This window comes from Ophidiomyces ophidiicola, assembly GCF_022830035.1.
Source record: "Ophidiomyces ophidiicola strain CBS 122913 chromosome Unknown scaffold_8, whole genome shotgun sequence".
NCBI lineage: Eukaryota > Fungi > Ascomycota > Eurotiomycetes > Onygenales > Onygenaceae > Ophidiomyces > Ophidiomyces ophidiicola.
Genome location: NW_026054648.1, coordinates 507,341 through 534,767, shown reverse-complemented (window position 1 = coordinate 534,767; position 27,427 = coordinate 507,341). Strand labels below are relative to the sequence as shown.

At 48.9% G+C, this 27,427-nt stretch overlaps 12 protein-coding genes and 1 non-coding gene across 13 annotated transcripts; 7 read left to right on the top strand and 6 right to left on the bottom strand.

Annotated features, from left to right (window-relative positions):
- Positions 1-191: 191 nt before the first annotated feature.
- On the top strand, positions 192-1,355 carry SEC17 (vesicular-fusion protein S17; the record flags this gene model as incomplete). Its single annotated transcript, XM_049251925.1, has 5 exons — positions 192-227; positions 285-408; positions 495-801; positions 882-1,056; positions 1,116-1,355. The coding sequence occupies 5 exons, from the start codon at positions 192-194 to the stop codon at positions 1,353-1,355; spliced, it is 882 nt and encodes a 293-aa protein (XP_049109243.1).
- A 367-nt stretch (positions 1,356-1,722) lies between these two features.
- Positions 1,723-3,851, bottom strand: LOZ57_002866 (uncharacterized protein; the record flags this gene model as incomplete). Its single annotated transcript, XM_049251924.1, has 5 exons — positions 1,723-2,124; positions 2,182-2,393; positions 2,464-3,379; positions 3,443-3,534; positions 3,596-3,851. The coding sequence occupies 5 exons, from the start codon at positions 3,849-3,851 to the stop codon at positions 1,723-1,725; spliced, it is 1,878 nt and encodes a 625-aa protein (XP_049109242.1).
- Positions 3,852-4,297: 446 nt separating this feature from the next.
- LOZ57_002865 lies at positions 4,298-4,381 on the bottom strand. The gene has a single exon. It is a non-coding gene; the product is annotated as a tRNA-Thr (tRNA).
- A 344-nt stretch (positions 4,382-4,725) lies between these two features.
- On the bottom strand, positions 4,726-6,970 carry LOZ57_002864 (uncharacterized protein; the record flags this gene model as incomplete). Its single annotated transcript, XM_049251923.1, has 3 exons — positions 4,726-6,501; positions 6,555-6,743; positions 6,800-6,970. The coding sequence occupies 3 exons, from the start codon at positions 6,968-6,970 to the stop codon at positions 4,726-4,728; spliced, it is 2,136 nt and encodes a 711-aa protein (XP_049109241.1).
- A 261-nt stretch (positions 6,971-7,231) lies between these two features.
- Positions 7,232-8,967, top strand: ARH1 (NADPH-adrenodoxin reductase; the record flags this gene model as incomplete). Its single annotated transcript, XM_049251922.1, has 3 exons — positions 7,232-7,543; positions 7,609-8,040; positions 8,092-8,967. The coding sequence occupies 3 exons, from the start codon at positions 7,232-7,234 to the stop codon at positions 8,965-8,967; spliced, it is 1,620 nt and encodes a 539-aa protein (XP_049109240.1).
- A 319-nt stretch (positions 8,968-9,286) lies between these two features.
- Positions 9,287-11,173, bottom strand: MTC6 (Maintenance of telomere capping protein 6; the record flags this gene model as incomplete). Its single annotated transcript, XM_049251921.1, has 2 exons — positions 9,287-11,059; positions 11,111-11,173. 2 exons carry the CDS (start codon positions 11,171-11,173, stop codon positions 9,287-9,289), a joined length of 1,836 nt encoding a protein of 611 aa, XP_049109239.1.
- A 377-nt stretch (positions 11,174-11,550) lies between these two features.
- Positions 11,551-12,863, top strand: SEC62 (Translocation protein S62; the record flags this gene model as incomplete). Its single annotated transcript, XM_049251920.1, has 3 exons — positions 11,551-11,983; positions 12,047-12,591; positions 12,660-12,863. 3 exons carry the CDS (start codon positions 11,551-11,553, stop codon positions 12,861-12,863), a joined length of 1,182 nt encoding a protein of 393 aa, XP_049109238.1.
- A 782-nt stretch (positions 12,864-13,645) lies between these two features.
- LOZ57_002860 (uncharacterized protein) lies at positions 13,646-16,183 on the bottom strand (the record flags this gene model as incomplete). Its single annotated transcript, XM_049251919.1, has 1 exon — positions 13,646-16,183. The coding sequence occupies one exon, from the start codon at positions 16,181-16,183 to the stop codon at positions 13,646-13,648; it is 2,538 nt and encodes an 845-aa protein (XP_049109237.1).
- Positions 16,184-18,767: 2,584 nt separating this feature from the next.
- Positions 18,768-19,778, top strand: RRG9 (Required for respiratory growth protein 9 mitochondrial; the record flags this gene model as incomplete). The annotated part of the gene is made up of 1 exon (XM_049251918.1): positions 18,768-19,778. The coding sequence occupies one exon, from the start codon at positions 18,768-18,770 to the stop codon at positions 19,776-19,778; it is 1,011 nt and encodes a 336-aa protein (XP_049109236.1).
- Positions 19,779-20,241: 463 nt separating this feature from the next.
- On the top strand, positions 20,242-22,812 carry RGP1 (Golgi membrane exchange factor (Ric1p-Rgp1p) subunit; the record flags this gene model as incomplete). Its single annotated transcript, XM_049251917.1, has 3 exons — positions 20,242-20,779; positions 20,833-21,882; positions 21,935-22,812. The coding sequence occupies 3 exons, from the start codon at positions 20,242-20,244 to the stop codon at positions 22,810-22,812; spliced, it is 2,466 nt and encodes an 821-aa protein (XP_049109235.1).
- Positions 22,813-23,490: 678 nt separating this feature from the next.
- MOB1 (Mitotic exit network component) lies at positions 23,491-24,442 on the top strand (the record flags this gene model as incomplete). The annotated part of the gene is made up of 5 exons (XM_049251916.1): positions 23,491-23,513; positions 23,621-23,784; positions 23,850-23,943; positions 23,999-24,132; positions 24,201-24,442. 5 exons carry the CDS (start codon positions 23,491-23,493, stop codon positions 24,440-24,442), a joined length of 657 nt encoding a protein of 218 aa, XP_049109234.1.
- Positions 24,443-24,902: 460 nt separating this feature from the next.
- ATP5 (ATP synthase F0 subcomplex subunit OSCP atp5) lies at positions 24,903-25,834 on the top strand (the record flags this gene model as incomplete). The annotated part of the gene is made up of 4 exons (XM_049251915.1): positions 24,903-25,064; positions 25,174-25,491; positions 25,552-25,641; positions 25,721-25,834. 4 exons carry the CDS (start codon positions 24,903-24,905, stop codon positions 25,832-25,834), a joined length of 684 nt encoding a protein of 227 aa, XP_049109233.1.
- A 622-nt stretch (positions 25,835-26,456) lies between these two features.
- On the bottom strand, positions 26,457-27,007 carry LOZ57_002855 (uncharacterized protein; the record flags this gene model as incomplete). The annotated part of the gene is made up of 2 exons (XM_049251914.1): positions 26,457-26,823; positions 26,895-27,007. The coding sequence occupies 2 exons, from the start codon at positions 27,005-27,007 to the stop codon at positions 26,457-26,459; spliced, it is 480 nt and encodes a 159-aa protein (XP_049109232.1).
- Between the last annotated feature and the right edge of the window lie 420 nt (positions 27,008-27,427).

The window sequence follows — 27,427 nt, the reverse complement described above, 5'->3', positions numbered from 1 at the left end:
ACGGAGTAGCTCCATGCGCGTTCTGACTTCGCTCTGGTTGTGTTTTGAATTTGGCCCACCTCAAGGTTTCCCCGCCAAGTAGCTTCAAGAGCACGATTCATCGCCCCCCTACCTGCACAGTTTCCTCCCGCCTTCTCTCATAGACCTGTCTGTTCTAATTCTCGTGGGTGTCATTGACACAGACTTTAGCCATGGCAGCGCAAGATCCCCGAGTCCTCCTGCAAAAGGTATGTATATGACATCAGTCGCCCTCGCCCCAGACCGGCCGCTAAGGACCAGAATAGGCCGACAAGACCATACAGAGCGCATCAGGAGGCTTCAGCTTCTTTGGTGGAAAGACGGAAAAATATGAGAATGCCGCTGATTTATACACACAAGCCGCAAATGCGTTTCGAGTACAAAAGTTGAGTGAGTCGTCTCTCACGAGACCCCTCTGCTTTGTTCTCTACTATAGTCATCGACGATTGACACAGAAGTATTTATGCGATGAACAGACAAGGAAGCCGGTATGGCCTTCGAAAAGGCCGCCGCCGTCTACACCACTAACCTCAATGAACCCGACGATGCCGCCAACGCGTTGACCGAAGCATTCAAGGTGTACAGAAAGACAGATCCCGAGGACGCAGCTCGCGTTCTGCAGGGTGCTATCAGCCATTACATATCGAAGGGGAATTTTCGACGAGCGGCAACACACCAACAAAATCTAGCTGAAGTCTACGAGGTTGAAATCGGAGATGAAACAAGGGCGATGGAGGCATACGAGAAAGCTGCGGAGTGGTTCGAAGGTGACAACGCTGAAGCGTAAGCTACCCCCTCAAGAACATTTACTACAGATGAATTGTGAAGATATTTGTGAGTTTACTAATGGTTTTCTGTGCTAGGCTTGCAAACAAGCATTTCTTGAAGGTGGCAGACCTTGCCGCTCTAAAAGGCGATTACTATAAGGCTATTGAGAATTTTGAAAAGGTAGCCAAATCCTCTATTAGCAATCATCTTATGAAGTGGTCTGTGAAGGATTACTTCCTCAAAGCAGGGATGTGCCACCTTGCTTCAAAAGTATGTGCATTTTCTTGAGCTTCTATATTCTTCGCTTGACAATATTCTAATGAACCCAGGATCTGGTTGCAACCAATCGCGCACTACAGTCTTACGTTGACCTCGATAACACTTTCCTTTCCACTCGGGAGCATCAATTGCTCGTCGACCTGACACAAGCTGTGGAGCAAGGGGATCAAGATGCCTTTGCTGACAAACTATTCCAATACGACCAATTGAGCAAGTTAGACAAATGGAAAACGGCAATATTCTTGCGCATTAAGAATAATATTGAAGAGACTGGCGAGGACTTCTCGTGAGCTTAGCTTGAGTCGTTATTTGGAGTTGATAAGTGTGCGCACAACTCACCTTGATACTTTACCTAGTAGATGAATGAATGGTGAAGTTAGTTTTGTTACATGCGTTCCTCACTGAAAGGTAAATGAATATATACATACGTATGTATGACCTTGGTGCATGTGGGTATCTTTGATTTTTGCCATCTGGTTGAGTTAAGGAAGGCTTAGCCCCTTGAGGGAAGGGGTATGTATAGGTATATCATAGAAAATACCAGACTCTGATATATTTATTTATTCCATTTAATTGGCAGTATTTTATTCAAGCCATATCTGTATAAGCTTTTCCAATCTTAAAAAAACCCAGATTCCAAATCGTTTTCCAATAAAGTTAGAGCACCTCCACATCTAAAAATATGCCCTCACTACCGTTGCATATACGATCAGTACTTCTGACCTTAATTACCCCCTCAAAATCACTAACGTGTTCTGCAAATTTCGAGAGGTATTTCTGTGCCATTGGCAAAGCAATGTGCTTCGCCACCTCTTTTTGGATATCGCGAGCACCCTTATAATCATAATATAACAAATCGAAAAAACTGTAGTAAATATCGGGGTCAGCACGAAGATCGAAGCCGCCTGCTCTTTTTTTACCATAAGAGTCTCGAAGCATGCAATCCTTTTCTAATTCTTGAACCGCTTCAATTGTAAATCGATGAGCTAATACGGCAACTTCGTCTTTGGTGAAGGGAATGAAGGGAACGACAAGTTCGATACGACTTGTGATAGATGGCTGGTGAATTCATGATATGTCAGCTGTAGTAACATACAGTTTGCATAGTGTACATACCCCGTAAAGTATTGAAAGATAGTCCCTCAAACTGGGCTCAATTTTGTTTCTTAGCAGCTCAAAAAGCTTTGGATCTCTGGGGGTTTCGTAATTATTAGGGTTGGGATTATCAGTGGAAGTCCAAGGTGCCGAATCCACAGTCTGTGGCACAGAAAGAATATAGGCAGTCTTCCGCCGCGACATCTTCTTTCCTGCCTTATACTGATACGTATCTGCATTTGTTAGTGTATGTACGGAGTACATACATACTATTATTATATTTTTTTTGTTGGGTAGACTTACCATTATCGACAGTATTAAGTAGAGATTTCAGCCATGAGTGATCGACCTTGTCACAATCAATAAAGACGATATCTAAACCATGTTTGACAGATGCTGAAACCTTCGGTTCATCGATATTATCCATAGAAGATAGCATATTATCGTGCCCAGAAAACTGGGATATTTCTCGAAACTCCCCAAGGGATCGAGCAAGCGTTCTTTTTCCATAGCCAGGTGCTCCAACAAATGCTAGTACCAATGGGGAGTTACCTTGAAGTACATGGTGACCAATGAGATATTCAGTGATACGGGTGAGTGCGTAGCGTTGGCCAACGACAGAAGTAGAAATTTCCCGAGTAACAAGGGTATTTATAGCGGCAGTTCCATCACACAGGGAAGCTTCAGAAAAGTAATATTGCATGGAAACTGTGAGGCTATCCCGTAGTACTGTCCGCTGCCGCTCACTACACCAAGTTGTCTGTGAGCCCCTGCCCTTACCTTCTTGAACCTGTGTATTACCGCCAGCCCACAAATCTGGTGGAATAACATGCGGGTTTGCGCCAAGAGCAAGAATGGCTCTGACAATATCTGTCGCATAAATTCCAGAATTGAGAATAATGGGCATCAATAGCGGCACACCAGCTTCACTCGTTGCATCAGGGTTGGCGCCATGTTCAACAAGCAATTTGATAACGTTGGGTCTGTTGGTATGTACAGCTGCTAGCAAAGCGGAAAATGAGAGCTGATTACAAGCAAAAATTTCCTTGAGCTCCTGGCGGGGAATGGTGGCCAACATATTTTTAAGAGAGCCGTAATCCTGATGTTGACGAATAGCGAGAATGATCGACTCCACTAGAACGCGAACATCAGGCGAAGGACTCAGGGCCGAATCGTCACCCTCGATAAGCCCCGATATCTCATGGTTTCTTTTCTGACGCTATTAGACAGAATCAACTCTTCCAATTGCATACCTGAAGCGCTATTGGGGATGCATCGGTACCTTTTGCATTGGAGTAGAAAAGGAAGAACTTAACGAAATCAAGTCGTCACTTTCAGAAGTTCCAACTTCAGGCTGTTTCAAGGGCAACTCAACTTCAACGTATCTGTGTCAGTACAAGTATGTACAAACAATAGAGAGGAAGGAAAGTCCTACTACTCTTGCTCTTAGGCTTGGACTTGGGTTTATAGGGAGAGGAAGCAACATGTCCTGTATGCTCGTGTAAGTAACGACAATCCTGCGCTGTAAACCTGCACTTGGTAGTCTTCCAGTAGAAGCATGTAAACGGCTTCTTCTGCACCTGGTTGCTTGAAAGCATCTTGATTTTTGCGTTCACCAATCCAGTAGGGTCCTCAAAATCGCGCGTAAGAGGAGCAAATTGAAGCTTAGATTTTAAGGATATATATTCCATAAAGAGGCCCGCTAAACGGAATCTTCACTTAACAGTAACAGCAAAGGTGAAAGCACTTCACCAGAGATGCGGTATTCAAGGCATAGATAAATGGGAATTATGGTATAATTCACAAAATATTAGCTTGACTAGTGTGTCAGCAGACACACATGCTGTAAGCTACATCAACGGGAAAACGCCGCAGTTTATTCGCTTCGACCATGAACTGGATGGGCCATCCGGCGGTGGGTTCCGGCGAGGCCAAGGCAATGGAGGCATGAGAGCCACATGAATAGAGAGGCAGTGGTTTCCGACATACTCTAAGTTAATAAAAGCAGTACGGAGTACTCCGCGAGCCTAGGTAGTAAGGAGGTCGAATTAGTGATGGTTACAGATGTGAATGAGAGAGTAAGTAAGTAGGTACGAGCTAGGGTGAAGGCGAGAAAAGGTTTAAAAAAAAGTAAATTTGCGCACGACCGGATTCGAACCGGCGATTTCCGCATTTCTGAAGTAGTTACGAGTGCGACGCCTTACCGCTTGGCCACGCGCGCTTTTACAGAAATTTTGGCCTAATGGAAATATTAGATCCAAAATCAATACGGATCATTTTCACGCGCCTCAGCGCAATTAGTACTACATCCATTGCAGGATCAAGCAACTGAAGAGAACCGAGACTCTATGGTTCCTCATTGTATGAACAATCGATACACGAGCCATTTGAATAATCGTCCACTCAAGCAGTATTAACTAATAAATGGCAAACAGAGATACATACATATAGTTCATGACAGCATTTAAAACCTCAAACATCTTCAAGCAACATAGTAACGCCCAAAATGATACCCAAATATAGCTTATAGATCATAACATCCATCTTCATGTCTTTGAAAAGCCTTCAAAGGCCTTTAAATCGTGCCCATCCCGCCGCCCGATAATCGTTTGTTATTTTCTTTCCACCCTCTATTCCTGTACTGCTGTCATTGCTGGGACTCAGGCTACCGACACGACCCTCCTCAGCCATCTTGCCGCTCACCTCCCTTCTACGGCCGACGCCCAGGCCAGCAATATAATTGCCGTACCCTGCAGGCCCTAAACCAAGGTCGATGCCTGTGTTGCTTACAACACGGCCTTTATGATCGCTATCTCTGTGATCTGGTTTGTTGTTGTCCTCCCCACTGTCATGGTCGCTCTCATCGGCGTTGTTGACGGATTCATAAATGCCAGTCTTACGCCTCCACCGTGTTTTGACCTTTTTCTCAGTGCTGTTTGGTGTTGTGAAATCGGAGCTCTTGCCTCGGAAGCTTCCTGAACGCTGTGCGGGAGAGACCTTGACGCTCTCAAGATCGCCATATGATCTGAACTTCAAGCCTTTAACAGGGGTTGTTTGGCCATTGTCCGAAGGTGGATTTGGTATATCTGCTAGTGCGATACGTCGTAAACTACTTTTTGAATTTGTCGACCTTACTGACTCTTGCTCTGTTGGTCTGGGCGTTGGTGGATTCATCTCCAAGGGGTTGAAGGTTATATGGCGAGTTGGCTCGTCTCTTTCATCTTTAGCATAGCCTATTAACTGATGGTTCCCTAGGTCGAGTTCGATGCTGTTATACAAATTTTCGGCATAATTGTCTTCATATATATTTTCGGGAGTGTCATAATTGTTGGCAAGCGCTGCATACTCCTCGTAGTGCCGTATCACTGTACCACCTCTTGCAATACTATCATGGGGCTCAGTGTATTCCAATTTCTCGGACTCAACATCTGGTATCATTGGGGTGCCTTCGCGATTAGCAACAGACAATAATCCACCGGCAGAATCGACTGGGTACATATCGGGTGACGGGGGTGAAGACGGGTAGGCCTGCCAGTTCTCATCGGACAAGGACGAAACGCCACTGGGATCTCGTGCCTTAGGTTCCGCAATGTCAAACTGTAATGGTGCATTCATCCTCGCGGACTGAGGCCTGGATGGGGTGGCAGCGTGCTTCATGGCAGACAACTGCGAGAAATCCGGATTGGGTTTGTTTCCATGGCTCGAGCGCAATTGCCGATTTGGCAAATGCGTTCGCGAATGCATTCGCGAGTGGGCAGAATAATATGAAGACCTAGGGCTCTCTGCACCTCGGAACTCGGGGCCCGAAAGAGTGCTTTCAGAGTCAGTCCTGGTGTGCATAAAAGGGACTGTGCGGCTGGCTATCAGGGGCTCTTTGGCAAGAGAATGACGATTATCTTCGATGGAATTGGTTGTGCTCTGACTCAAGTGTTTCTCTGCGATCTCGGATCTCGGGCGCTTTGGTCCTCGCGATGTCAGATTATCTTCCAGCGGGTTCATATCTGGCGGCAGTTTTGATATCTTTCGAAACATAATCGCAAGGTAAAGATCTATTCCCAGCGAAATCAAATGAAGACCTCCAACGGTTGAACACGCAAGAAATAACGTCTGTACGATCTTCTCTCTTGCTTCTGCAGTTCCAAAAAGTGTTTGCCAGCCGTAAGATTTCTGTTCATACTCGATATTGGAAACGATTCCAATGAACACGTATAATGGAATAAGGCCAGCGTCCAGGACCGCCGCAAAAAGCATGTAGCTTGCCGATGAAGCGGGGGTCCGGGCATTCGAGGATCGGAAGAGGTGATAAATGCCATAGAGTGTATGCACAATTGACACACAGGGCTATTGAATAATAAGCGTACAAATATCACAGGGTACCAATAGTTCTAACTTACGGGCACTCTAATCATCCATGCGAGTGTCAGCGTTGTTCCTTTGATGCAAATCACACAAAATAATAAACCCAGAGCCCCAATAAGGGTGAGAATTCTCAGTACCAGCTGTGTAATTCTGGCACGCTTCACTCTTTGCTTTGTCTTTGGGCTCATAGTTTTGATATTTCTTCCGGTCGCAATCAGCCCGAACTACAAGCATCTGCGGTCAGCTCCTCCATTCAAAGCGCCTTTCATCGAGTACGTACCGAATCTGGATGTTGATTAAAATTGACCAGCGGGCCATCTTTTTTGGACTGTGGCGGGCTCGGTGCCCACGACTCCTGGGTTACAGCCTTGGGGTTGAATGTCCTGTTGGGTGAGGGCGGTCCGCGATGCGACGGAGGGTCATAGAGGAATGGAGGCTCACTCCGCCCCATTGTCACGACTCCGGTTCTCTCTTACAGCATAAAAAAGTAAGGATAATCGATGCACGAGACGGAGGCGACGGGGATGAGGGTCGTTCGGGCTTTTAGCTAGACTTGCTTTCGAGCCACGAAGCGCCTTGCGTAAATACTGAGAGGTGGGCGATTGTTGACGGGGCAACCGGGTGTAGGGCTTATCGCGACCATTGACTCAGAAATTCAGAATCGATTGCTGCGGGAATGGCTTCGCAATAATTCGGAATCTTCGCAAAAGTCATGCTGTATCGGACGCCAGGCATATGCGTTCGATGCTCTATCCGGGCTCAGAGAGCGCTCTTTGGCCTTGAGCCGCATACGATATCTATCGAAACACCCCGGTGGCATAGTCGGAGGACGTACAGCAGCCATGTCACCCAGTCGTCGCGCCCATTCCGGGTCGCGGTCATTGGTTCAGGACCAGCAGGGTTTTATGCTACGTACAAGTTAATGACAAAGATAGAAAATGCTTTTGTCGATATGTACGAACAGTTGCCTGTGCCATTTGGTCTGGTGCGATATGGTGTTGCGCCGGACCATCCAGAGGTCAAGGTAATGAAGCCATCATATCTTCCGTGCTTTTCCCACTTTCTATATAGCCTAATCAAGCTTGATAGAACTGTCAAGAAAAATTTACCGAAGTGGCCGGTTCTTCACGGTTCAATTTCATTGGGAATATTGACCTAGGTACAACTCTTCCCCTCAAAGCCCTAAAGCCTCACTACGACGCTATACTATTTTCTTATGGGGCTTCAAAGGATAAACTACTGGGTCTGCCAGGCGAAAACTTTTGCGGCATATATTCCGCTAGGGCCTTTGTTGGTTGGTACAATGGGTTACCGGAATACAGAGAACTGCACCCAGAGTTGGATAGAGGCGAAGAAGCTGTTGTAATCGGACAAGGAAATGTTGCTATGGACGTTGCAAGGGTATTATTAACCGATGTAGATGTACTACGGAAGACGGATATGGCGGAACATGCGTTAGAGGGATTGTCGAGAAGCAAGATCAAACGAGTGCGGGTGGTTGGGAGAAGAGGCCCAATGCAGGTATTTGTTCTTGTCCTAGATCGAACATACTCTTTCATTGACACTATGTAGGGTGCCTACACAATCAAAGAATTACGTGAACTCATACAGTTGCCTTCTGTGTCCTTCGAACCGATCCCTGAGATTCTCTTCCCCCCGCCCCCGACCATTAAGAGTTTACCCCGAGCGCAGAAGAGAATAACGCAACTATTAGCAAAAGGCTCGCCTACAAATTCTTCATCCACGAATAAATCATGGTCTCTTGACTTCTTGCTCTCTCCGTACTCCTTTCATGCCTCAGATACCCAGCCCGACCATCTTTCCTATATTAAATTTACTCGTAACCAACTAGATCCCTCGGATCCTTTTTCTCCAACAGCTCGTGCGATGCCTCGCCTCGGTGATGATGGCAAGGCAATGCAGGCCGATATTCCAGCCAGTGTCTGTTTTCGGAGTATCGGATACAAATCTCTACCACTTCAAGGCTTTGATGACCTAAATATTCCTTTTGATGTCTCTCGTGGAATTATCCCCAACGATGGACAGGGTAGAGTCATCAATTCTTCCAGTGACCCTTCCTTATCTCCAAAGGATATACCTACCCATCTACCAGGGTTGTACTGCGCTGGGTGGGTAAAGCGTGGTCCTACAGGTGTAATTGCCTCTACGATGACAGACGCGTTTGATACTGCTGAAGCCATAGTGGCGGATTGGACACATCATCTAGGAGCCTCCAGCGGCGCGCCAACGTTTTTGAATTCGGGGGAAGGTGGAGCTACGGGCCTCGGCTGGGATGGCGTGCGTGGCGAAGCGGAGAAGTTAGGACTTCGGCCAACGAGCTGGCAAGACTGGGAGGCGATTGATCGGGTCGAGATGGAGAGAGGGCAGGCGAAAGGGAAGATCCGAGAAAAATTTGGCTGTGTCAAGGAGATGCTGGATGTGCTTTGAGAATCCTATAACACCTTTGTCAATCGTTCCAATCAATTTTATGTATATACCTACTATATTTACTTAAAATGGATGACTTGTATTATACAGCTCTTATTTTGTCGGATCTGTAGACGTGAACGTGTTGATCTAGACCCACGCCATTGTTGATATTAGAAGTATTTACGCCACTTACAACTTCATAAAAAGAGCCTATCTGCTCTTTAGAGCGTTTTCCAAACATTTAGATGCAGTTTATAATATATAGGTATCAATTTTTTGGGTAGGGTGTGGTAGTCACCACCGCACCGCTATCGTGCTTGTCATTGAATCAAAAGATTCAGGATGGGACACCTTCATACTCCCAGCCTCCAATGACCCTCGTTCTCCTCGAATTGCTACGGTTGGCATTGCATTTGACAAAAAGGGTCAGGGCAGTGATAATTAATATAATGATAGCAGCGATGCTGGGGACTAGAATGTTGCGCCTTCGGGCGGCGTTCACATCAACTTCATACGGGCATTGGGCTTTTGGGCCGCCTGTCACCCAACATCTCGGTACATCAAAAGAATTTAGATCAATCCAAATACTATACTTGTTAGGCTCTTCGGAAGATGGATCAATGAGGCTTTTTGGCTGTTGGACAAGGCGTCTATAGAGATATGTGTTTTCCAATGCCGTACGGGGTACAGAAAAGCTCGAGTTTTCAGGGCAGGTGTACCCCGCAGTAAGATAAGGCTCGGGTTTCTTCGACAGTGTCCATTCGAATGGAGAATCGCCTATACGGCAGGCAGAGAACAGCTTATCTGTGCACCCACTGGCTCTCCAGCGACCGGAAAGGGAAAGATCCATCACAGAGCAGCGATAAGCGTCAACAGTTGCACCATCCATTGAATAGAGTGGCTCTCCTTCGGTCCATGACCAGGTTGATGAGAGAGACACGTTTCGATAGGGTTCAATGTCTTCATCCGCCGTCACATTGAAGATTGTATAGTTGACTAGCGGGGATATACCGCAGTCAACTATTTTGCTAGCAAAGAGCGATAACTGGGATAAGGATTCAGTGTAAGGAATATCTGCCAATCCCCATGGTGTGATGGTCGCGATATCAGTAATGTTGTCATTATATAAACAATTGATCCTGGAGTTTTCGGCGTCGTTCGCCTTAAACTGTAAAGAAGTTGAGATAGAGTTGCTTGGGAATATGGTATGGTTGCTGTCATCAAATTTGTACGCTTTCATTTGCGGATCAACTGTCCCCCACCCTAAAAGTAGTCGCTGGGCCTTGGATAGTTCAAGAAAGCCTTCGTTGGGCCACCCATCTTGTGTCTCTAGGAAAGAGCCGGGTTTACCCTGGGTACTAAAGTACCCAGTAAGGGGTCTCATTGAGGGAAGAACGGTGTACCACGACCTATTTAGATTTCCTCTCTCAGATGAGAGCTCAGGGGGTGTATATAAGTATGTTGCCAGTATGGTATCGAGGGTAGGTTTTAATGAGTCTTGAAAAGTTGGAAGTTGATCCGCTTTTGGCGCGGGTGCTGGTGCCTCGGGGTTCTCAAACGATGAAGCAGCATGCGCATTTAAGATAATATGTACCATTTGAGCATTCAATGTATCCTGTGTCTTGTCGAAATAATCGGAGACAACGCGAGTTACGGTTGCAATATCAACTTTTGTGGAGCATGAGAAGGGGCCGAGCTGGTAAAGCTCTGTCCCAAGAGGGCTTTTTGTGATAGGGGCCTTGGCTCGACGAGTAAGGAATTCTTCACTCGTTTCCCTTCCATGGTGTATCTCATCTGCAGCGAAGCCCGTGGCCCGTGGCTTGCGATCCCGTACAGAGGTCGAACTTGTCGAAGAAGATGCCAAGATTGACGAAGGAGAAGAAGTAATATCGATCGGTATTGTCACTGGACACAAGCTCCACTGCTTCCTTGAGACAGCCCAATATAGATCAACGTGTAGCCGTCGATATCCTACAGACAGGAGATTCGAGACGCATCGCGTTGCAGCATTTTCATCATACACTTTTTTGCCAAAACATGCTGCCGAAAGCGAAACAGCGGGTTGGGTCACGAAATTGATCGGAACACGCAACGAAACATCTCGCTGGGACTGCTGCAGGTTAGCATTAACAGGCCTCAAGTGAGGATGTCACAGACGCACCAATTGCACGGTCGACCAAGGGGGCTGTAGTCGAGATCCGTTGCTAGGCACGAAGCTGCCCATGGAGACAGCGTCGGTTTCACTTCGTGCAGGGGAGATGCTTCGGGGCACAAACCATTGCACCGTTGCCGCGCCAGCAGAATCGAACTCGGAGATAAACCCAATTGAAACCGCATCTCCGCTGGAGCTGCTGGATCGCAAGGTTGGCGTGCGCGTTCGACGATCAAGCAGGAATGTTCAGCCGCTATCGCCACGCGCCGCAGAGCAACCGGCACATCCACGCCTTTCCGCTTTGAGAACAAGAACATCGATCTGGCCACATTGGGGATCATCGAGAAACCAAGACAACGCCAGCAAGCGAACGGTTACTTTATTGAACAGCCGGACGATATCTAGAAACCGTCTGCCCTGTTGCACGGATTTAACCTCAAGCTGTCGACATGGCTGGCCCGCAGCCAACGCCAGAGCAGATGGCGGCCATGCAACAACAAATGGCCGCCGAAGCTGCTAAGCACGGCATGACGCCGCAAGAATTTGCAGACATGCAACGGCAGCAACTTGAGCAAGAAGCCGCGAAACACGGCTTGACATTGGAGGAATACATCAACGAACTACGGGCAGAGGCGTTCCGCCAGCACCAGATGCAGCAACAGCAAATGCAACAGGAGATGGGAGCTAAAGAACAAGAACACAGTCATGAAGGTGGTGGGTGCTGTGATCATGATCATGGACATCAACACGAGAGACGAGTGCCCGTCAATGCTGGCGTGGAGCCTGATCCCAAAGCATTAGCTGTCGCGAATTTCCTCAGATCGCAAAACCTCAAGACAAGAACCTGTATTCTCGATGGCCAAAGAAGAGACATGTTCAAAGGTACACGACTACTCCAGCTTAAACCCCTAGAAAATTTGTGCAGTTACTGATTTCAACACCTAGTAAAACGAGCTCTTCGCGCCCTTGAATCTCCGGCATATGCAAAAGCGGCTTCAAAATCGAAATCTCTCCTTCCCCCCGTCACCGACCGCGCTTCCGCAGAAAACACATTTAAACTCCTGCCCATGTCCCTTCTCGCCCTTCGAGTAACCAAAATTGAAGAGCCGAATCGTCCCAAGCAGAAACGAGTAAAAGGCCAGTGGAACGTCCGCATAGAGCAACACCAAGAAACCGATCCCATGCTACACTACGCCTGGTTATATGAGGGCCCGCAATGGAAGCAAAAGGCTATGGCGGCCGGTGTCCTTGTCCTTATCATGGCGGTGGTTATGTTCCCATTGTGGCCTATTATGTTGAGGCAAGGCGTGTGGTATCTGAGTATTGGAATGATGGGCTTACTAGGCCTGTTCTTTGCCATGTCGATTTTCCGTTTGATCCTGTTTTGCGTTACATTCTTTGCGGTTCCTCCCGGTCTTTGGTTGTATCCCAATCTATTCGAAGATGTTGGATTCTTCGATAGTTTTAGGCCAGTATGGGGATGGCAAGAGGTATGTGCTTACTATTTGATTGTTTTGTGTTTCATGCTAGAAAATTCTTTGCTGACTTGTATTTCTAGACTAAAAAGAAGAAGAGATCTAAGAAAACCAATGGAGCCGCCGCGCCGTCTGCAAAACCCTCAAAATCCGCTGACACCCCCGCCGCACCAACAGAAGATTCGACACCCTCTGCTGCAACCTCTGGAGCTCAGCCTGTGGCCAGCTCTGAAGGAGCCATGAAACGAAACTTGTCTGCAAGTGTCGAAGATGCGGATGATGAGTAGAAAAAGCCACCGCCGTTTGCATCTAGTCGCCTGGTTTATGCAACCACATTCTACAAATATCTTTGAACAATCGATCGTTCTTTTCATGGAATGGTTGTCTAAATTCTTGAAAGGGGTTTCATATTTGGTGTTCTTTACTCCCGGTTTGTATGATAATTTCTTCCTTGTTTGTGAGGTATAGAGGTTCATGACCTGAATGCGATATTTCATGTATTGGAAACTGCTTTCCAGCAAAAAACGCGGCGATATGCATCCAATAAAACCTCTATTCCCATTAAAATATTAATTCCTAGCTGTTTCAACATCATTCCCATTTCCTTGGAAAATCATTTTGAAATAAATCAGTTGGTCGTCAGCTCAATAGAGAGATACACAAGAAAGATATCAACGAAAATATAACTGTGAAGTTATCAAAATTGGACCCTATCTCATTTTTGATGAGTAGGGTAGTTGACGGTTATGTTGTACCCGATTTTTATACAAATAATGTGAATAGAGTTTATATATATCAGCGAGCAAAAAGAATAATTCCCAAGAAATATACATGAGAAAGGAGTTTTTGAAAAGAGAATAAGATTGGAAAGGAAATAATTCGTACAGAAGCGTGGAGGAAAAACTTGCTTCCACATTAACACATGAGAAGAACGTAGTATCTCGAAAAGAGGGGGTATCCTGCGGCATCGTGGCCAAAGAAAGCAAATAGGGGGAAAAAAGACCAAAAAATCATTGTGCATATTCATTCTTCATATTGATCGTACAGTCTATGTAGTCTCATGTATTTCTTAGTAGGCGTGCAGGACGCCTGGCTTCTCAGCAACATGCATGTCACCCAGGCCACCCGCGTGCATCGACGCAGACGCCCTGTACGTCGCAGAATGCGCGACCAAGGAAAAATTTCGCGTCGTGCGTGCACCAGTCTGATGTGCAACCATGGACGGTGGCCTTCCCGCGGCGGGCGGGGGAGCTGCTTTCCACGACGCAGACACTCGCTGCGCTGCCACCGACGGGATGTCGGGAAGAGGGCAGTCCGGCGGCGGCGCGGGCGGAGGACCAAACGCCATCTGTGGCATGCTGCGCCGGGACGAAAGATTGTTCTTGCGGGTGTCTTCGGGGGGAGAGCGATGGATTTTGACAGCTGAGGGTTGTATGAACAGGGAGTTTCTCGACTTGAGCGGGTGTCCAGGGGTGGTGGTGGAAAGCGGGGGAAATATGTGTAGTGTTTTGGCTTGCAGGCTCAAGGGCCGCTGGGGCGGGGGTGTGCTTTCGTCGAGCGGGCGTCGAGGCCGCAGCATAGTACCTCTGGCCGGCATGAGACAAGGGGGATGCGGGGTATCATGGGTTTGTCGCGGCGGATCCAAGCTGGCCAGGGGCGTTTCAGGGGCGAGTTCAGCGATGGGGGAGTGTTTAGCAATGTTGTTCTCGGACGCCCGGTGTCTGCATGTCCTGCTCTGCGATGATTTCGAGCTAAGGAAAGGATAGCGCACTGAGGAGCTGGTAGGCATGTCGGTGGACCGATTTCCATTATCTTTCGTGCTCGGCGGCGCGGTACAGCCATGAGCAGTTCCTACACGTTTCACCGGCTTGTGTTCGATGGGTGGGAGGCTCTCTGGACTCGAATCAATTAATGTTTCTGAGCTATAATGCGACGGCAACCTGACGGGTATAGTAGGCGGCATATCGACAGCGGGAATACTGGCACAAGACTGCGACGCTCTAAGATTCGATGCCGACGAAAACCTCTTACTGAACACTGGGACGCTAAAATTGGGAGCAGGCAGTAGCGGCGGCTTTGCCCTTTGCTGGTTCGCATTGCTCTGCTGCGGGTTTGTTGTGTTAAGAGAAACGCTATCTCTCGGCTCGCGAACTATCGATATTGGGCGGTGTCCAGCATCCATATGAATGTTATACGCACCGCTACTGTTGAACGCATCGGGAGACTCGAAAAAGGGGTTTTTGGGCAAACTAGGTTTGACTTCGGCTGAGGAGGATGGGGGCGAAGAGCAATGGGAGCTAGTGGCTGTTCTAGCACCAGCTGAGACGTAGGATAGCCGGGAGCCGTTTAGGTGCCCGTCATAGTCACTGCCTGTTGTTGCAGACGACAAAGACGGGGTGTCGAAAGGCTGGGTGCCACGACGACTATTTGCTCGAAGCACAGCGATATCGTCGTGTAGGGTTTGCGCCGCTTGCGACCTATTCGACGACACAGACAGCGAAGATCGGGTGCGAATACGTCTGTCGTGGTCGGATTTTCGCATGGACGTCATGCTCTGATATCGATGAAGGCTCTGCGGTGTTTCTTCTTCCACAGGTGTCTCTGGAACGTATTCTTTGCCGCCAAGGCCTTCAATCTCCCGGCGCACAACCTGTAACCAAGAGCCCAGGTCGTCGGCATTGTCTAGCACGAGCAGGAAGGACTTGGCTATCTTCGGTGAGTCGGTGAGGCGGAGACGAGAGAATAAGTTTTTTTTATTGTCGACAGGAGTGGTTCCGTTCCCGTCGTACGATTGTGATATTTGTAACACCCAGTGTTTCCCGGGAATTGCGTCGCTCGCAAATGCGACTGAGTACTCTCCAAGCTCCAGGATCATCTCCGGCAGACGGTCGAAGTTCCCATCACCGCTATATTGCAGCAGGTAGCCGCTGGTCGCGAGCATATAGATCTTTCGAGTCCATCCCATTTTGTAAATGAGGTCATTTGGTTGCCAATCGTTACCGTCGGTATCTAGACCCTGCTCCCTCTTGCCCTGCTTCACCAGCTGCTGGGCTCGCAGGATGCTGTCAGTGGGGGCATCAGGTGCAAAGAGTATGGCGTGCTTAATGGCTTGAGGGTAGGCCTTGAACAAGGGGGGGGGCTCCCACGACGACACCGCCCGACCTCGTCTTTCTCTTGTCGACTTGGACAGTCGTAAAGATGAATCCGAGGACGAAGCGACGGCTGGAGGTTGTATAGGCGCAGGGTCTCCCTGGGGTTTCATCGAGTTCTGCCTTGATATAGTCTGGGAGACAGGGCTTTCGCCAATTGAAGCAGGTATCACCACAGGCTTCGACTCGAGGATCAGAGGCGCTGCGGAATCGGGCTTCATTGTATTTCGACGCATGGAGATAGTCTTGTTCATGAAGGTCCGGAGTGACGATCTGGAGGCATGTGGCTTGGGGGCTCGAAGAGGCACTCTCTCGTCAGACGTTGCGCCCGCGACATCTTGCGGGAGCGGCGGTTTTGGGCGCATATGCGGCCTCTTCTGAAGGGCGGTGGTTTGGATCGGGGGTGGCTTTGGGCGCATGCGGAATCCGGTGGCCGAGGGGCGCTGAGGTGCATCCATGGCAGTGGGCAGTGGTTTTCTATGCGCGCATCCCGTCGTTGAAGCGGTTTTCTGGCTTTTGCGGGGCTTGCAGTGGTAGCAGTTGGTAAGATTGTTGTCAGACAGAGATGGTCACAAACGCATCTTCACATTAAGTTGCACAACCGAGCAAGAGCCAAATCAATTTTCACAGGAGCAAAGCGACGCCGGCAGCAATTCAATGGAAGACGACGGATGAACCTTGCGAATCCTTAGAACCGCGTTGTGGGTGAATATCGGTCGGGCGGCAGCGTGGATCATCGACGTAAGCAGGGCGAACGAGAATCAATTAAACCGGAGATCTGCTGGGGCGCAGGCGCATCTCCGGTACCAGCCGCAGGACAAGAATCTAGGCCGCGCAGAAGGACGGGGGCCAGGATCAGGGCTGTAGACGATGTGCACACGAGCCCGAGACTGCGCGACGAGCAGAGGGACAGCAGCAGAGAGCGCGGGGCAGTGAGCAGAACGCGATACACAGAGCTGAACTGAGCAGGCTGTCCAGAGCAGCAGGCCCGTCATATTAATATCGCCGGGGCCGGCGGGTTTCAGGATCGCACGCCTCGCCCGTCAAACCCGGCGTGTTTCTAGCTTTGTTCGCGATCACAACAAACGCGGGCGATCGCCTCCATCCCGGCGTCAGGGAGTGCGCCGGGGGCCCCCCACCTGCGCTGCACTCAGAGCTGCTCCTGCATCGCGCGCCGAGTCATACCCGCCGTACCGGTGGTGGTGCTGCTGCTGCCCCGGCCCTTGTCGCGTCGGTTGCAGAGGGTGTGCTGCCGCGCCTTGGACCTTCTCGCTCTTATTTCTGTCTCTGCGGCCTCCGCCCCTCCTGCTCCGCGCTCCCGGCGCTGGTGTCTCGGCTCTGCAGCCCAACGAGAGCCCAGCTGTCGCCAGGCCTAGTGAAAACCTAATCGCGAGCTAACAGGCATTGCGACGGAACGAACTAGCGAAATATGAACCCACCGTTGATCCGGAGCTGAGACCAGGGCGCCGCTGCGGCGCACGCAGGAGGAGACGCGGCGGGCCATAGTGTGGTTGGCGTGGATAAGAATAGGAAGCTCGCTGGCGGCGCATTTGCTGATGCCGGCCTGTCTCGCGTCGACGATCGCGTGCGAGCTGTGAACGGGCTTGCAGCCTGCACGCAAGGCCCTGCTGCAACGCATTGACGGCAGACCAGGGGCTGGGCGCACAATCCTACTGTCTGCTGGGCATGAACTGCGGTGCTCTGGTGTAAGCCTGGCAATAATAATAATAATAATAATGCCCCCGTCTCCGGCGCACAGACAACAAGGCCAGAGGGCCAGGAGCCAACTAGTTAGTTAAGTTACGGGGCACAGTGTGCCGCCCCGTCCGCTAATCACCAGAGAATAGGATTTAATACCAACTTGCACCCTTTTTGTGGGAGCGCGCCGAAGATCTTATAGCTCTGAGTCTGGTAAGCTTCGCAGCTCTATCGGCTGAAACCCCGTCGGATTCAGATCAAGGCAGGTGAGGCAAAAAACAACCGTTTGCCATGGCGACAGAGGACCGTCACCAGGCAAGCCTCCTGCCACAATCCCCCGCGGCGTTTCGGCCTGCCTCGAGCAAAGTTGTTACGGTGGCCTTGCCAAGCGAACGCCATTCCCTGACAGCTCGGCGGCGTACTCCGTATAGATCATCTGTTTATATATTCAGGAGTGTCACTATTAGTGTTTCCCCACGCAAAGCCGGTGGGCACCATGAATGCTGCTGTTATGTTGTGTGGCGGTGGGCTTGTTCTGGCCCTCTGCACTGGCAGGACTGGCCCATTGTCTAGTGGCTGCGATGGAGCATTGCTCTGTTAGTATGGTGCGTTGTGGATAATCACTAGCCGTCACTAGGGGAGATATATTATTGCATGTTTCCGATGTCTCTCTGACAGGTTTGATCGAAATTGGATGTATGTACTCCCTATGTACGGAGTAACTCTTGATGAATATTGGCTTCGTTCGATGCCGTTGCAGCCCAACAATTTATCCCGAGTAATCCGCCATCTCTGCTCCGTAGTGTCAAACAAAGCTTAGACCGTGGCGTGCAGCTGTCTGTCTTGGTGACTTTGCTCCCAAATTGTGGGCTGCATAAGGAGTACATATACGTGGACTCGGCGGCCGCTTGGAGACGTATACCCGGCCACGTCCACGTTCCGGCGCCCACGGAGCTGTCGACGACCCCGGCAAAAAGGGGGTGCTGTGATTGCAGGAGCATCAGGATACGGGAGTGTTCATGGATGACGCCCATTCCGCACCCTGTAAACAAATACGGAGAAAAACATTGCGTCACCACGTAACCCCACCGTGAATTCTTCGTAAAACAGGCGCAGACCACGCCAGTGAGCAACGAGAGGAATCTCCGTATGCGTGTCAACACCCACGCGAGCGAACCCACGGCGTGCGGTTTCGAGACAATCCCGGCGCGTGGCCGTAACACCAGGGGACCGGAATAATAGCGGCCCGAGTTGGCCTTGCACGTGAGAGGATATTTTTTATCTTCTTCAAGCACGACTCTAAACAGCGGCTCCATTGATTATTTTGCGATTCGAGTCCTCAGAATGTTTGGCGCCGCTGCCAGACCGTCTGGGCATTTCCCGTCTCTGACACAGACAACCCGCATGGTGCATGCGGATTTTGTCGCTGGACCTGGTAGTCACCGCTCTGCCGCGATATCAATATTTAGCAAGAATCCTGGATATCGGCACTGCCATATTGAATCATTTATCAATGCAGCCGTCTCAAGAATACGAACAGCAGAATTGCGACCTGCATCCTGCCTCGTATCTCGCCGGAAAATCGGTGCCTCACCATACAGCTACATGAATCAATTTGCTGGCAGAACGTATGGTTCGGCAGCTCCTAAGACAGCACGGCCTAAATCACACCTTGAAGCACCACAGCAAGGAGCACCAGCTGAAGTATCACAGCATAAATCACAGCGTACAGGTATACGACGTAAAGCACCGCAAAATAAAGCACCACGACATAAGCCACGACATCAAGACGCACCAGTCAGAGAACCGCGATATAAAGGACAGCTTAAGGCGCCACAGCGTAAAGCACGACAGAAGGTATCACATCAAAAGATACCAGGGGACGAGCCGCGACATAAAGCACAACATAAAGCGCCGCGGAGTCAACCACGAGTCGAACCCACTCCTAAACCGGCGAAACAAGAACAGTGGCGGATCCAGAAACAAGCTTTGAAGAAGAAGTTTGAGGACGGTTGGGCCCCGCTAAAACGGCTGTCCCCCGATGCTATGGACGGAGTACGTGAGCTGCACCGGGCCAACCCCGAACGGTTTTCCACTCCTGTTCTCGCGGAGCATTTCAAGATTTCCCCCGAGGCCATTCGCCGCATCTTGAAAAGCAAATGGCGCCCAACGGAAAAGGAGTCGGAGAAAAGAAATCTGAGGTGGGAAAGACGGAAAATACAAATATGGAATCACATGGCGGAGCTCGGGTTGCGGCCGCATAAGAAGTTTGCTTCACCGTCCGACTCCGAACAGCCCAAGCCAGCTCGGAAAAATAGGGACTCAACTCCCAGCCCCAGCAGCGCGCAGATTTAATTCACGTGTAATACTTATTTTTGGTGCATATTATTGGAGTCAATAGCATTTTTCTTCCTTGGATTGAATGGCACAATATCTTCTTTTTAGCGCGCGCTTAGTTGATAGCTGGTTATATAATCGTACTTTTAGACGGTGTTCTATAAACGCTAGACGCCGACGCTAATCTTATTTCAGATTAGCGGCACGTTTGTGAACTGGCTAGCCGTCAATCCTCTCGGTGCGTTCGTAACCCAAAGATCGGCTGGCCAGAGTCCAATGGTTTATCTGATTCTCTTCCAGATCTTCTGCGATGCCTGGGCAGCATTTTGCAACAGAAGCGCGCCACACTTAATAGCATGACGCTTATCAAATGCCTTCGAGCAACCTTCCATCACATTTCCGTTTTCCCGCAGTTCTGAACATCCCGCATATCTTGCCGCCAAAGCAATGACCCAGAATACCGCTAATAGATCAATTCGTCATGCCGTCGGATATCCAAGTCTTCGTACAATGGAAAGACCAAACAATATTTGCCGGCGAAAATGTTGAGTGTACCATTACGTTTAAACATATTGCCCCACACGATGCAGCGACGGACGGCAAGGGGTCACAAAAGCATTATAGAGGTGGATCTCGACCGATTAATGTCATCGAAACCGGTACCCGTTACTCTCCTGCAAGATCTTTGAACCCTTTTTCATTTAATAATGGCAATCGGCGGACATCTGGCCAGCGGGCTCGTAGTGCCACTGAACGTGGCCATCGTCCCTCCATATCTTTGAATTCACCACATGCCCTAAGCCATAGCTTCCCTCCGAGCAATCCTAGCCCCGGCAGCAAGGATTCACCTACAGCACACGGCCACAAGCGATCTGTTTCAATCATATCCGTTGAACAGCCAGATTTGAATGCGGAGCGTAAATCGTTTTCGAATCCTTTCAGTCCCAGGCAGGGAAAGGGACACACTCGCTCCGCCAGTGTCCAAGTGCCTACGAGAGCAACCAATGGGACGCAGTCCGGTACTTATTCCCCAGACTCTATAATCCAAGTTTGCCTAACAGAACCCTGGTAGCTCCCCGCTCCCCTCTTCCTCGAATATCGTCCGTCGACTCTCCTTCCAGTATATCCCTCCCATTCCGACCCGAAGCGGATGCCTCCAGGCCCTCCGGCCGTTCTTCAACCCCGCTCTTGAACCAGGCCCGTAGGTCACCCCACAAGCGTGGCTCCCCAATACCGATAGATTTCAAATTTCCCCAAGCCCCGTTATCACCAGACCAAGGTAGTACACCAGGTACTTCAAGTAGTCTACGAATTGATACAGAAACTTCGCCGTCCGGGCTCTCGGTTACGTCGTCAGCTTCGAATACTACTCCTACAAAGGGCCAGGGGCTTCCTGGCTATTTAACACCGGCAACCAAGATACTATCCAACTCTATAGTCGATGGCAGCACCAGGAGTAGCGGTGAGTTCTACTCGCTGAGCAACAATTCTACCGAAACTCTAGAGTCCGAGTATCTATTTTCGCCCAAAAACCTAGGGCGGCTTCCCACTCGGCATAGGAGGCATCATTCCAATATGGACTCATTCTCAGGGCGCCAAAATCAGTTATCACAAAGCTTACTTATGGGCTATGCACAGATCAGCGCTTCTTTCACCATCGACAGCTCCTTAGTCAATCAATCGATTTTTGAGGAAGTGAAACGGAAAGGCGTTGTTGGTAATCAAGGCCGCGGAGGCGCACCTTCAAAAACGGAAAAATCAAGACAGAGCTTTTGGGGTAATTTTGGCCTTAGTAGTATTGGAGATTCAATCAATGGGTTACTATCCGGTGAAGAACTGAGTGGGCTCCGCGATATGAGAGGCGTGTCATCTTCGCAATCAATTCCCTTACTTTCCACGCCACAGTCATTATTGTTTGTCGACTTACGCCTCAATCCTGGCGAGGAAAAGTCTTTTTCCTTTTCATTTACACTACCGAAAGGCTTGCCAGCCAGCCATAAAGGCAAAGCAATCAAGATTTCGTACAGCCTGATTATTGCAACACAACGGGCGGCCAATCCAAAGGATATCCAGCGGGTCCATCGCATAAGTATTCCATTCCGTGTTCTTAGCGGTGTTGATTGTAAGTTTATCTCCTCCCGGCACATCTGTAAGCCCTCGCTAATTCTCTTCAGCTCAAGGAGTTGTGTTAGGACATGACCTTATGCGCCCTTACGTCTTGTTAAGAGACGAGGCTCGTGTACAGAAAGTAGAAGTAAACTGTCGACTAAGTCCCAAGGAAAAAAGCATGAGTGCAAAATCGTGGACTTCTGCACCCGAATTCTTGTCCTTTGTCGACGAAATTCTCGGCCAAAAAGGCCGCCAAGGGTCTCTGGCTTCCATAGCCAGCCCTACTGAACAGCCACGAGAACTGGCTTCTGGTACATTGTCTTGCAAAGACATTATTGACCTAGCCATTTTACGGAGCAACCAATCTAGAGCATCTGATCAAAGTCCAAACCGCTTTGAAATTTCACACAATGGTCGGCGCATTGCCGTAATTGTTTTGAACCGACCAGCTCACCGCCTTGGTGAAACTGTTGTGGCTACAATTGATTTCTCCAATGCCTTACTGCCCTGTTACTACTTGCGCGGCTCCCTGGAGACATATGAGAATGTAGCCCCGACAATAGCTCTACGTTCTAGCACGAGTATTATCAGGGCTACCAGAAAAGTTCACGCTACTTGTTTTGAAAACACATTATTTTCTACAAAAGTTGCATTTATGCCGTCGATTCCTATCTCTGCCACTCCGACACTCATCACATCTGGAATAAACCTTGAGTGGCAATTGCGTTTTGAATTTGTGACTTGCGGATTACAATATGAGGATGAGACGGGTGTGTCTGGCGTTAATCTGCTCGAGACAGTGGAGCGGGATGATCGAGGAACGGTTCTCGCAGCTTTAGAAAACATTCTCTGCCAGTCCTTCGAAGTGGCTATTCCATTAACCGTATACGGTGGAGTTGCACAAGAGCTAGAGACTGAGGAACTACAGGGATATTCAATTTAGGGTCATGAAGATATGCTGATTTTGGAATGAGCTGCATACAATTTTGGGGGGATGGCTATAGTGGGCTATATAGGCGTTGACTGTCAACCTTTCTTTCTTGTTTGGGTCTGCATGCTGGCTTGCAGGAAGAACCATCTAATAGTGATATGTATTTCTTTGATGTAGGTACGGGAGTACCCTGTACATGGATGTGGGCCGGAGCGAATAAGAGCCTGCCAGTTCATCTTCGTTCAACTTCTCTCCATCAAGATGTCGCACATCGCGCACCGTAAAGTAGTTGCCACGTCATAATATTCTTCTTTACAGATGGCATTTAAAGAAGTGTCTGCATATAGTCTTTTCAAAAGTTGGCGATTGAAGATACGTGGTTACAAACGAAGTACATATTTAGTTGCGGTGCCAGACATGTCGCCGCGGCAACCACATGATCCATCAGCCTCCGTAACTTCTGGATGGCAACGAACCTGCTGCCCGCGGCCGCTGCTTTTATTTTCTTTGGCTTGCGACCGATCCCCGGCCAGATACTAGTGGTTTTCTCTTAATTCGACCCTAAGCGCCGTGGAGATTGCCCGGCCTAGCCTATTCGCGGAGTCCTTTGTTGGATCAACAGTCGCGTTCTCGATACGCCCGCCCAATCACCCGCCCGGTTTGCGTCTGCGAGTCCACTGCGGATCCAAGATGACTTCCTTTATCCCTACGGTGTCAGTGTCTCCCTGCACCTCTATCGTCGTATCGAATCCCCCGTTCAGCCTAGAAGAACATACTTGACGTCGTAGAGAGTGCCTTGCTGACAAAATGCTGGTTACAGTAACGCGCGATCAAGGGGGGCGTTTAAACCCCGCGCAGCGAACAAAGGGACTACAAATTATCAGTTGAAGCAATTTGCGGAAGCGACGCTGGGTAGTCGAAGTTTACGAAAAGCCGTCAAGTTACCCGAAGGCGAGGACTTGAACGAATGGCTGGCGGTGAATCGTATGATATCTACCTAAGTTGAGATATTCGGTAGCGGGTGGGCCTGACAAAACATATATTTACAGTGGTCGATTTCTACAACCAAATCAATCTGCTATATGGGGCTATCACCGAGTTTTGCTCTCCCCAGACCTGCCCTGAGATGAAGGCCACGGATGAGTGCGTTTCACCCAGTGAAATATCGAAAAAGGATATCTGCTGACACGCCGGGTAGATTTGAATATCTGTGGCAGGACTCGGAGAATTACAAACGCCCAACCAAAATGTCAGCTCCACAATATGTAGAGCATCTGATGTCTTGGGTGCAGAGCAACATCGACAACGAACAAATGTTTCCAAGTCGAATTGGTAAGAGCCGTTGATCGTGGTGCAATGCTGTGATGGCATTATCTAACACACTGTTCTCGTCGTCCTAGGCGTTCCGTTTCCAAAGACCTTTCCAAGTCTCTTGCGCCAGCTTTTCAAACGCCTGTATCGAGTGTATGCCCACATATACTGTCATCATTATCCAGTTATTGTGCATCTTGGACTAGAACCGCACTTAAATACAAGTTTCAAGCATTATGTGCTGTTTGTCGACGAACACAGTCTGGCTAACGGAAAAGATTTCTGGGGTCCACTGGGAGACCTGGTGGATAGTATGCTGCGCAGCGATTAAGTCGGATATTCTGGCTTTCTTCGATTATAATAAGGCAAGGGTAAATTAATGGCGGGATGCATGGGCGTGGACAATTCTGGGCGTTCAGCGGCACTCCGTGGAATTATGTGGTTGCTCTGGTGGACGGGGGTTGGCGTTTCCATAGACAGTGGACTTCAATGTATGATCAAAGGTATGAATAATGATATCCGTATTGCAGACACCTGTGCTCTGTATGAGCCGTTTATTCCATCATGGTCGAAAAGCAACCCTGAGAGCGCTGTTCCACTCGATCCGATACGAGTGCTTGTGTTTTCTTGTTTGGCGCAACCCGCCACGTGACCGGCAACGACAGTTCTCCCGAAAGTCCTCATTTCAACGTGCGATTTGATACTAGCGACCCAATTGCACATTGAAACGCCATTGGCATCGTGCTTAACGACGACCACTACTTCAGACCGGTCGGCTCATTCCCTTTGCCATGTTGTCCACCCGATTTGTCCAGGCGAGCCTCCGTGGTTCTGCCCAACACTTCTCCCGCAGAGCCGCCCTGAATGGTGTACGGACCTATGCCACACCCGCGCAAGACACAAAGCCTCCAGTTGCGCTTTTCGGTATCGACGGCACGTATGCTAATGCTTTGGTATGTATTTTTCCTCCACCTGCTGGTGCTGAACGGGACTTGGCAGCGTTCAAGCGGCTTTGAAATTACCATTGTCTGACAGATCTCGGATTGAAATCAAAATGGATAGTACACTGCCTCCGCCAAAACCTCTAGCCTCGAACAGACCTCGAAAGCTCTCACAAGCCTCGGAGACGTTTTCAAGAAAGATGTCAAGCTTACTACTATCCTCAATGCCCCCACCCTGTCTGCCAGCGATAAAGCCCAGATCGTTGCTGAATTGCAGAAAATTGCCGGCGGTGCAGGCAAAGGTGATGTGATGAAGAACTTCTTGAATACATTGGCGGAAAACAACCGCTTGGGAGTGTTGGAGGGTGTGTGTCAGAAATTTGCTACACTCATGAGCGCCTACCGGGGAGAAATCGAGTTGATTATCACCAGCGCCCAGGTACGGAACATTCAACGTCGTATTCCATTCATTGGTGCTGGGCTAATTTTTGTGCTATAGAAACTTGACCAAAAGACCCTTCAGCGTCTTGAGACCGCTGTTGCTAAGTCTGAGTATAGCCAGGGAAAGAAACTCAAGGTTGTTAGTAAGGTATGTGTTATATATGGCTGAGTTGCATGCATCGATTTTCTCCTTTTATATATATTCCCAATGGCTTACCAGATTTTAGATCAACCCTGATGTTGTGGGTGGTCTTGTTGTCGAGATCGGCGACCGCACTATCGATCTGAGCGTGTCTTCGAAGATTGCCAAACTCAACAAGGCTCTTACCGATGCTCTGTAAATATCTATATATTGTTTTGTATTCCACCAAAGAGAAAGAATAGAGAACAAGTGAATTTTGTGACATATTACAAGTTCAAAGTGTTTTGTTCCACGATCTTTAATGATGATTATCATTTAATGCCCTAATATCGGCACCAGTCCTAACTCCAGATCTGGTACAGTCGCATCTATGTTACACTTTCCAGTTATCGATCGATGGTCAATATTAAAAATTAAATGTAAATACAACATAAGGAAAATCAAAAGAATGAATAATGTTCAGCTGCCCGAAGTAGTAAAAGTCCGAACTACCCACCATGCAACGCATTTAGTGGCAGAAATCCGAGAATGTATCACGGAATGATGGTATTCCAACTGTATGAGTATACAACTTGGTAACCAGGGACCCAACCAAAAGAGGCCATGCGAAAAGCGATAAAAAAAAAAGAAAGAATGACTTCAGACAAAACTGCATCGCAGATCAACAGCCAATGGCAGCAAGGTCTATAGAAAAAGACTGTAAAGTGCTCAGTTTCTCCAGCACAGAAAAGCATATTTATATATATGATGATCGTATATAACTCCCATTCCGGCCGAATAAAGCCGGATTATGCATATCTTTCATCCCATGTCCTGGGACTTTATCTATGAGTTTGTGTTTTTGTTGAATTGGCTTGCTTCCGATCAACATCTCGAATTGTTCGACGGTCTACATCGTCAACATCTTCGTCAGTGTGTCGGTCTTCGGTGTACGTCGTTGATGGGGCAGTGGATGCATCAGTAAGTCCGCCCTCTGAAGAACAACCATCCGAAACGGGCGAGGAAACTGAATCGTCCTGGTCGAAAGCGAGGTTATTTGTATGAGGGCTCCTTCCATGGTTATCATTACGGGTGTTGGCTCTAGATCGAGTAGCGAGGGATTGCTGCATCTTCAACCGTTCCTCCGCTTCGCGAATTCTGGCATGGAGAGCTTCTAGCTCCCAATTTTGAATGGTGATAGTTTGCTTCCTAGAGTGGGGAACGTTTGAGTTGTTAGTATGACGCACAGTGTACAAAGGGAAGACTGGGAGAGGTCGTACTTTTGATGAATTTTATGTGAGAGCGTATCAACTTCTGAGTTTAAGTTGAATACATTGTCGAGGGTCTCTGCGAGGGCTTGTGCCATAGTACTATCAACTGTTAACGACGACATTCTGCATTTACTCTCAAATCTAGAGATAGACAAGCTAGGATACGAACGATTGAGGTCGCCCTTTGGGCTTCCATCCCTCCTCTATATCAGACATTCTGAAAATGTGATCGGCGACGTTGGCTGTTTCGAAAGTCCCGCAGGGCAGGCGGGTGTCAGATCTGGTAGCCCGGGGTAGGGTTCTAAGGTTGAAAGTGAACAGGCCAAAGGGTCAATTATTTGTACAAGGTTGGATAAAAACGAGATTATTATTAGTGCAGAAACCAGACCAGCTGGTGGAGGGAGACAAGGACGGGGCAGTATCCTGGCGTTGTTTCGAGTGGCCTGTTAGCGTTTGATATATTAAGGGGAGGGCTTTATGTAGCCAGACAGGCAGGGCGCTGGCGCGTTCCTGAGCAAAGGATTGATCACACACGTCGGTTT